This window comes from Opisthorchis viverrini, assembly GCF_000715545.1.
Source record: "Opisthorchis viverrini unplaced genomic scaffold opera_v5_113, whole genome shotgun sequence".
Taxonomy (NCBI): Eukaryota; Metazoa; Platyhelminthes; class Trematoda; order Opisthorchiida; family Opisthorchiidae; genus Opisthorchis; species Opisthorchis viverrini.
Window position 1 is genome coordinate 511,248 of NW_008751767.1, and position 8,306 is coordinate 519,553.

Below are 8,306 nucleotides of genomic sequence, written 5' to 3' on the forward strand. Positions count from 1 at the left end.
ATCAGTGAACGAAAATGCGGCAGCTACAACCACTGTACGACAAGTACGCGGTTCTTACAGCTGACAATGATGATGACAAGATAGCTTGGAATGGGCCCACTCATTATTTGTCAGACGTGACGATTTATCGTACCAGTGTAGGAGTCACTGCATTCGCCAGTGAACCGGCGACGCAGAAAAACAGGTAAGTGCAGGGTGCGGAGATGAGTAGACATTGAGCGGGCACAGATGACATTAGTCAGGGTGGATCCTGTTGGTTCGGGATGTCAACTTGTGTCTAATGTCGACAGATCACCTTTTAAAATCAGTCGCAAATAAACTAGCTTCGACGTCCTTTCACTGCCTAGCTGCCGTGTCACCGGCTTACAACCGCAAGACGCACGAGGGCTGGGATACTACCAGGTTTCTCAAGCCTAAACAGGGGCAGTGGATATGTCAAGGTTATGTTCGAACCTTCCGGTCGCGCGCTTCAGCCACTGAGTTATCTCGAGCTTTAGTGGCAGGATTGAGAGACAGTAACACGATAGTACTGAAAATGCTATACTGATGACATTTTGATTTTTACCACTGTAAAACAATTCAACTTATCTGGCATGGCAGCTAGGCAATAACAGTATTACAGACGAACGGTTTTATATGACGTTCTGATCCAACTGAATGTACTGCACAAAGGCCAACTCCAGTTTCAACTGGTACGATATTCGAGTGTGCGGTGTGCTATTGAAGGAAACTGCTCATAAGGGCTACCGAAGAGTTTCCAGAAACCTCATGAATAGTCCCCTTTAAGAAGACTATATGCACTTTTTAGGACATAAGCATCGATCTGCAATTGTGCTACGCTAGACCAACTACACAAGACTTAAAATTAAAGCTACTAGAAGACGGTTGTACGAAGGTCATAGAATTGCACAGTATGTCAGAGGGATATCGCAAATAAGTCGCTGCAATGGGCGAGGAAGTACATTACCTGCGATCGACTTTCACAGTTGACCTATTGAACAATGATATTGGGCGCAAGTGGGCATCCTACTCAAACGCTGAACAAAGACCGTTTTCAACCGATGCCAACTCGTCTCCGCCTATTTGATTTTCCTATGTATAATCTACTAGTTCCCTTGCAGATGCGATTATACATACATTGACCGCACAAAGCACTGCCTCTGGTGAGGAATGACTGAACACATTCCAAAGTATGTTCCGTAGCTAACGACCCCAGAAATAATGACATTCTCCAATCGAGGCTTTCCATCGGTAACTGACAGCCATACAGTCAGAGTGTATAACTGTCGTGCAGTTGGTGGCCACCATGTAACTTAGTGTGAGTGTCTGTGCTGGAAGTTCGTAGTGATCAGGAACAGACGATGATTAACATACGACTAAAGAAGTCACTTCCCATTATCCGTGCGATGCACATATACTCTAAACATACCACCTAACAGTACTTCTCCCGAGCTTGGTCGTCAAACATTGGCGTCCATATCACCCACAAGGATGACCATATCCGTTCTTCTTGCCCACCGAAGCAGTCGTCACAGAGCCTGATAAAATCCGTCCTCCTCAAAGTCAGGACGTCAGCTTGTCGGGACGCAACCTGATACGAAAAACACTGTTTAACGCGTCGAATTGCGTTGATCTTAATCGAGCCAGACAACCGCACAGCGTAAAGATTGCTGTTTTCTGGGGTTCAATCCAGTGAGGCATTTCTACCTCTGAAGCCAAATGCTACTCTCACGTCGTAGACATCTAGCCATTGCTTCAAGGCATTGGTGTGTTCTTGGGACACAGCAAACGACGACAGTGCGGGAAGCAAGGCTTCATAAAGAGAGACCGCTGCCCAATTTGACATTGAAGGCTGCTACATGGATAGGGTCGCCCAATTTGACACAGTACGGACATTGAAGGCTGCTACATGGATAGGGTTTTGGTTTGTAAGTGATTATTTTGGTCTACTTCACTGGGCGATGGTTTAGACACGGAACAATGGCTGGGGGACTGGCAAACGGGTTGAGCGCACTGCATTATTCAATGGGTTAGGATGGGGTGTGGGGGAGCCGCTGAACGAAGAGCTGTAAGGGTGAATGATACTTTCTGGTCGCCCAGGCTTAAAAATATGGTTTGGTTGTGGTGCCATACTTGAACCCTTGACTCAAAAGTCTGACCCTCAAAGTAGTGGTGGATGAAGGGTTTTGTTCGGGGATCCTGCCCCTAGTCTCTGAGTCAAAAATGTGAACCGGAAAGCAGCAGCTGTTAGGGTATTCATGGGGTACCCTTCCAAGAGTCAATGACTGAACAGTCTAACTTGCTTGACTACAGGGTCCCGGCCGCGCACAGCAGATATCTTTTGAGCGGCACCAGACCCTGATTTTAAATTTTTCTATTGAATGATGTGCCGGCGGCCACGGCCATCAACTGGCAGCATAGCAGCCATACACCGAAAGGGTGTTACAGCTGAGCGAGTAAGCCGCCATTGTGACAATGAAGACGGACTACTATTTGCATTAGCGAGCGGCTTGAACACCTGTTTTGACCTTATTGTTCAGTGGTAAGTGCACCAAGCCTACAGTTCCAAGCATATGGAACACCTCGTATTGGAAGACTCCCCATTCTATAAACCATATACGCGCCACAGTGGTCTCCACTTAACAAACGCATGCAGTTTTCGAGTGATCTTTGTAGCATACTTTCCAGTGCGCTCCACATGGATCTCTAATTGCAATCCCTAAAACAATCTGTGCTGGCCGCTACACATTGGAACAGGCACATCCCTGACTTATAAAAAATGCCCGGCAACGAAATTCACTTGGAATATGACAGTAGGAGGATCTGAACAGGAATCAAAATGCACAACGAAAATGAAAAGCCAATGCCATTGAACAGAAATCTGTTTAGCCCCCTGGATGCATGTATTTAGGGTGGTTATTTGTTATTCGTCAAGACCGATTGAACTAGTACAATCCACTAGACAAACATGCTAGCAGGTGGTACTATTTCCCGGCCCACGACGATAACAAGTAAGTTCCCTGGTTTGAAGACCTTGCGCAGCAGTTTTAGTGTGCCTAGTGGCCTATTAGCCAACCGTCTCCGGAGGGTGAAGCGATTTCCCATTCGCTTTACCAATCGCCGTTACATGGTGGCAAATTCGTCCTGGATAGTGAAAAGAGTGACATCAGAACGTCTTTGGATTATGAGAGCCTCGGGAAAGATAAGTTCAGCAATTTCCATCTGTCTATATATTCAATGCCTACTTGGCTTCCAACCCACGTGTTGCTATTCTCTGTACGCATTCGGTCTGATTTCGAGTGGCCTGGCTACCTGGGGCAACATGACACACGATCGTCAGACAAGTTCAAATATACCTCAGGCTGACGCGCAGGTCCGATCCATTTGGGAACGAAATAGTTGTGCAGTTGAGCTATAGAGGAAGGTGTTCATGAACTAATGTGCTGTTGGTTCCAGGGCAATTTAGCAAGTTGCCTTCCATAGAAAAACCCATGGTAACTGTGCTGATTATGTCAGACCGGCCAACTCTTACAATGAGAGTTGATTTGGGCGGCTAAAGCAGTCTATCGGGATCTCAAAGCAATTCGCTGCCTTAACGTATTGCCCCAATTTCGACAACTTCTGCAGAAAAACCCTCATGAAGGGAAGAGCATGGAAAACTAAAACCGCGAACCAAAAACGACATCAAAAAAGACAGCCCGTCCTCTACAGTAATAACCAAGACTTTAGTTGGTCTTATCACTGGGGATTAAGTCTAAGATAACGTCATCGCCCATTTAGTCTGAAAACCCATAACTCACTCCAAAGGATTCCGACAAAAAAATTGGTGATAATAAGTCTCAAAAATTGCTGGCAACCTCGCTGACGAACGGAAATTTAGAGTGAACTTAACCCGAGAGAACATTCTTCTGGTCAAGGAAAAGGCTGTGAATATTGAAAATTCATTGTGCTGTGACACACTGAAAATAACTCAAGTCTAATGGAACACAAGCACCCAAACTGAGTGGCTCTTTAAAACTACACAAGCGCAACGTACTGATGAGATAGTTTCAGAGGTGTAAAGCTCACTGTATGGTTAGTGGATATTCTGGACCCGTTCGCAAGTTATCAACTCCACAGTGCCGGAAGGGTATGTTCGACTTGACCACTCTTGAAGATGTTTTCCAGTGATGCCGACTCACTATCTTTCAGCATCCTACTACGTGAAACAGCTGACCACTTACGTATTAGTTGACTTTAGTGTGACAGATGAGGTCAATGCACGATTCTTCAAGGATTCTTTAAGTGACATTTGCTTATTGGAGACACCTATGATGGCAAAATGGTGTGCCACTGAGTCTAAAAGGAAGTATCAGGCTACACTGAGGGTCGTTTTGTTGTACGGCTGTGATGCGTACCCTCTGCGAGCAGCGGAAGTGAGAGGCCTTCTGGTCCTTAACAACCGTTGCCTCAAAACCATAGCTCATGTAGGCTGGTGCCTTGTCGTAGTGTGACAGTTTATGGGCCTCCACAACCCACTGAGCTATACTATACATTATATATATATACACTAAATTGTGGCAACTACAATCGCTGTACGATAATTACGCGGTTCTGGAGGCTGATAATGATGACGATGTGCTTTACTAGATGGTGTCCGTGCGACACTCGCATAGCCTCCCATACCAGGTTGCTCAGAGATTAGGTCTGATCAACACAGTCTCCTGGCCCTCCAAGTAGATGGTTGTAAAACGCGTGGCAAAGTATTGCAGGGACACTTCCCGCCACACAGCGCCGCCTTGCAATCGGACTTTTGATTCAAAAGGTTTGACCAAGTATCATAATCGTCCTGCTGGCTAGGTCTGGGTGTCCTGGCAGTTTTTATACAGTGCTAACTGAAGAAATAATCGAAGCTATCTGGTCAAATGGTGCTCTCCAACAGCGTGCTAGGTACGAACCCAGATTGATCACATCGCCATCGGTTACCGATGGGGCGAATCAATAATCGACCACCACTAGTTTTTGAACGCATTTGTGAGTTCCGACTGCGCGCTTGTCCGGAGTCACTTCTCTATTCATTTTCCAGAGCCTCGCCCGGATGTTAGGCTCCAGAATTGTTTTCTGGAGCAGCATCAGATATGAACTCATGCATGAACAAGACTGTCACATCCTTGGCATGTGGCATGGGGTTACCGGGCCTGCTCACTCACTGAATATCAAGCAGGACAGTGGCACTGCTTGAGCTTCGGAGAGACGTGCCCGCAGGTTCCGAATATAATTGAACTCGAAAAGTTATCAGAAGTCAAGTTCAAGTGAGCGTGAGGTGCTACCTGAAGCCTGATGGACAGGGGAGGCTAAGGAAACGGAAGAAGCAAAGGAAGTCGGGAATATTTGAAGACTGTTTCGGTTGGTCCGTGCGACCGACCTTCGGAAACCAGCTGTGGGCGAAATCATCAAGGCTTAAAGTGGGGCGACTATCTTCCGTAAAGGACGCCTCGACAGCTGGGTCGAGCACTTGGAACAGCAGTCCTCTGGAAATCTGTTGCAACTCAGCTGGATCCTGCAAGCAGGACCCTGGATAGTAAACCTGGAACCCCTAAGCCTAAGAGGCTTGTAACCGACTGTGAAACGCCACCGAGATCCTTGTTCGAATGATTCCCTACCGCATTGATCAAGGTGATAGTGGATCATCATCAGAGCTGTAGCACCCTTTGGGTGCCAAACTGCCACGCTACCCGAAGGCTGCACGAGGGCTGGGATACTGTCAGGTTTCCCAAGCCCAGACAGGGGAAGTCGAGAGGCAGAGGTCGGGTTCGAACGACGAACCTTCCGGTCAGTAAATTCGCGCTCTAACCACTTGGGCCATCTCACCCATAATCGGAGACGGCAGTATCAGTGATGACACTGGTAGTTCACTGCCGTAAAACCACAAAGTTCAGGTAGTAATATTTAGTTCTTTACAGGGAAAACAAATAGTAAGTGAAGGAGGGGTGCTATCCTACCGCAAGCATTTTGAGGTGCCTACACCTCCAAGCGCTGTCAGACAATTTGGAAATAAACCAACAGGAAAAGCGCTACTGACATCGATCAGTCACCATTTCTTTCGATGTCTCCGGGAGGGCCATTAAGACCTCATCACAGGAGGCAGACAATAACTCTCAGTAAACTGGTGCACATCCCTCTACCAAAATATACGTTGCCTACCTCGCGGTTTGCGCCATTTTGAGGCGTGTAGAACATTTGTTTCGGTAAACAGTATTCCAGCGCATGGCCGAGACACCACAGTTGATATTACTGGATTGACTGCTCACGTCACCTGTTCTTCGCCTTATGGTGGCTCACGAGACACTGACTCAAGAGCAGCAAGCAGGGTTTCAGCTTAGAAAAGGTTGTGTTGATCTAATCTTCACACTCCGTCAGGTGCTAGTGCAAAACCGTAGGTACAAAAGACCCTCTATTTTAGTATGCCTGGATTTTCAAGGCGCATTTGACTCAGTGGACCGTATTATTCTTCTTAACATGCTTGTCCAGCAAGGGACGACCCGGAAGTTTGTATTCTCAGACTCGTAGGCATGTAAGAACATACGGGAAGGTCTCCAAAAGCTTTGTACAAAAAGCGGTATCCGTCAAACCCATTCCCCTATCCATTTTTAGTTCCGTGACCGATGGGATAATGAGACGAAAGCTGGATGGCTTCCAAAGCTGCCGACGAAAACCTTGTCAACCTGTAATATGCCGACGTAATTTCTCGTCTCCGAATTGCAAAATGAGGTGCGGATTTAAATTGACTAACCAGTCGTTTTGCACCTTTGGCATGTGCTTTGCAGTCACTGAACCCCCCACTTACAATCCAGGGATAGGTACTCGAACTTGCGGAGCTGCAGCTGACTTCTGTGCACCAAATTAGGTCCCTGGTTGGTTGCAAGGCTTGGGAGCTTAGAAAGTATCATGATGTCAGCATTCTATTCTTACTACTGGGGCGGGGTGCACCTGAGGGCATGGTGAACCTATTGAACCTATCCTTCAGCAATAAGGATCAAAATCATGCACTTAATGAACTATAAATGTCATACCTTTGAAAAACTCCCGACGACAAGACATCTCCTTTTCAAAGAGATTTGGGATGAGTTTATAGACCATTGCTTGGAGCGCTCTATCCGGTCTGATAGCATAGTGGGGTCTCGTCTTGTGGAGGAGAGTGTCACAAATCGGACAGGTCGTGTGAAGTTTTAGATATGATAGTATGCAACTCCGACAAAAGGAGTGTAAACATTCAACGATTGTAGTGGCATCGATAAGATAACCATTACAAAGTTTGCATGTAAGCATCGGATTGATCACGACGACCGGGATCCTCGTTACCCTGTGCATTATTCATTTGTACGAAGGCGTCGCGCACGACCTTGCAACCCGCGCCCGATTCAGCACTGGCTCTTCAGTTCGTTCCGCGTCGGAGACCATTCGTCGCACAATGGAATGTAATTTTCAAAGGGTATGGCGTGCCCTAATGGACTAAAGCAATCGAGAAATTGAGCTCCGAGTACCAGTCCAAACTTTGAGCCCAATTTAGGCATCCCGGGGTCTCGGCAATGCTGAGAAATTAGTCCACCAGTCTTTCCGCCAGAGGTATGATTGTTTCAGTGGAACTCGAAACTTAGTGGGCTGCAAAAATGTGGACGCAGAATAGAATGGCTTTTGGTTTGAGCACACATGCAACAAAATGCAACATTTAGGGGGAAAAGTTTCGCTCTACCCACAAATATTTCGCAGCTAATAGCATCGTGTAGCTGACGGGGCCCTCTGTGACTTACAAATACAGCAGTCGATATACCACCTTCACGAGTCGTTGAAGGGGGGTAAACATCCTCTCGAATTTTCCTATCTAAATTTCCTACGGTTTGCGTCCCGGAAATGCGTGGATATAATGGTTTCCAGGGTCTGCAGACTACAGCAGCCTCGATGATCAATGATTCACGGATCGATACATTGGATCGAGGTTTCCGCACAAGAAATCCCGGATCAAGTTTGTTCTTGTCGTTTCGCGGCGGCTACCCAGCTGAAAGAAACAAGCAAAAAATTGTGACGCACTGCTTTTATGTTCTCAGCGTATGGAACTAAGCTGAACGACAGGAAAAATCCGACCCTGGAAGTTTAGGCAAAGACCTCGATCCTCTGTATCAGTTCGTGAATCCGTGAAATAAAAGCGCAAAGATTCGCAATAAAAATCTTCTAGTAGCGCTTTTAACTATGTTCCGGGTGGAGCAGGACAGTCATCGGCGGGAGGTTATTCCGCGCAGAAACCATCCGAGATGAGAGAAGATTCGTGC

The 8,306-nt window shown here is 46.8% G+C and overlaps 1 protein-coding gene across 1 annotated transcript in view; it reads right to left on the minus strand.

Moving 5' to 3' along the window:
- T265_05717 (hypothetical protein) overlaps nucleotides 1-7,393 on the minus strand; it is a gene marked incomplete at both ends in the record, with an annotated part of 9,053 nt that extends 1,660 nt beyond the window's left edge. Inside the window, one exon of the mRNA XM_009170790.1 lies at nucleotides 7,053-7,393. Within this exon, the coding sequence (XP_009169054.1) occupies nucleotides 7,053-7,350 (298 nt within the window). The remainder of the gene's footprint in view (nucleotides 1-7,052) is intronic.
- Between the last annotated feature and the right edge of the window lie 913 nt (nucleotides 7,394-8,306).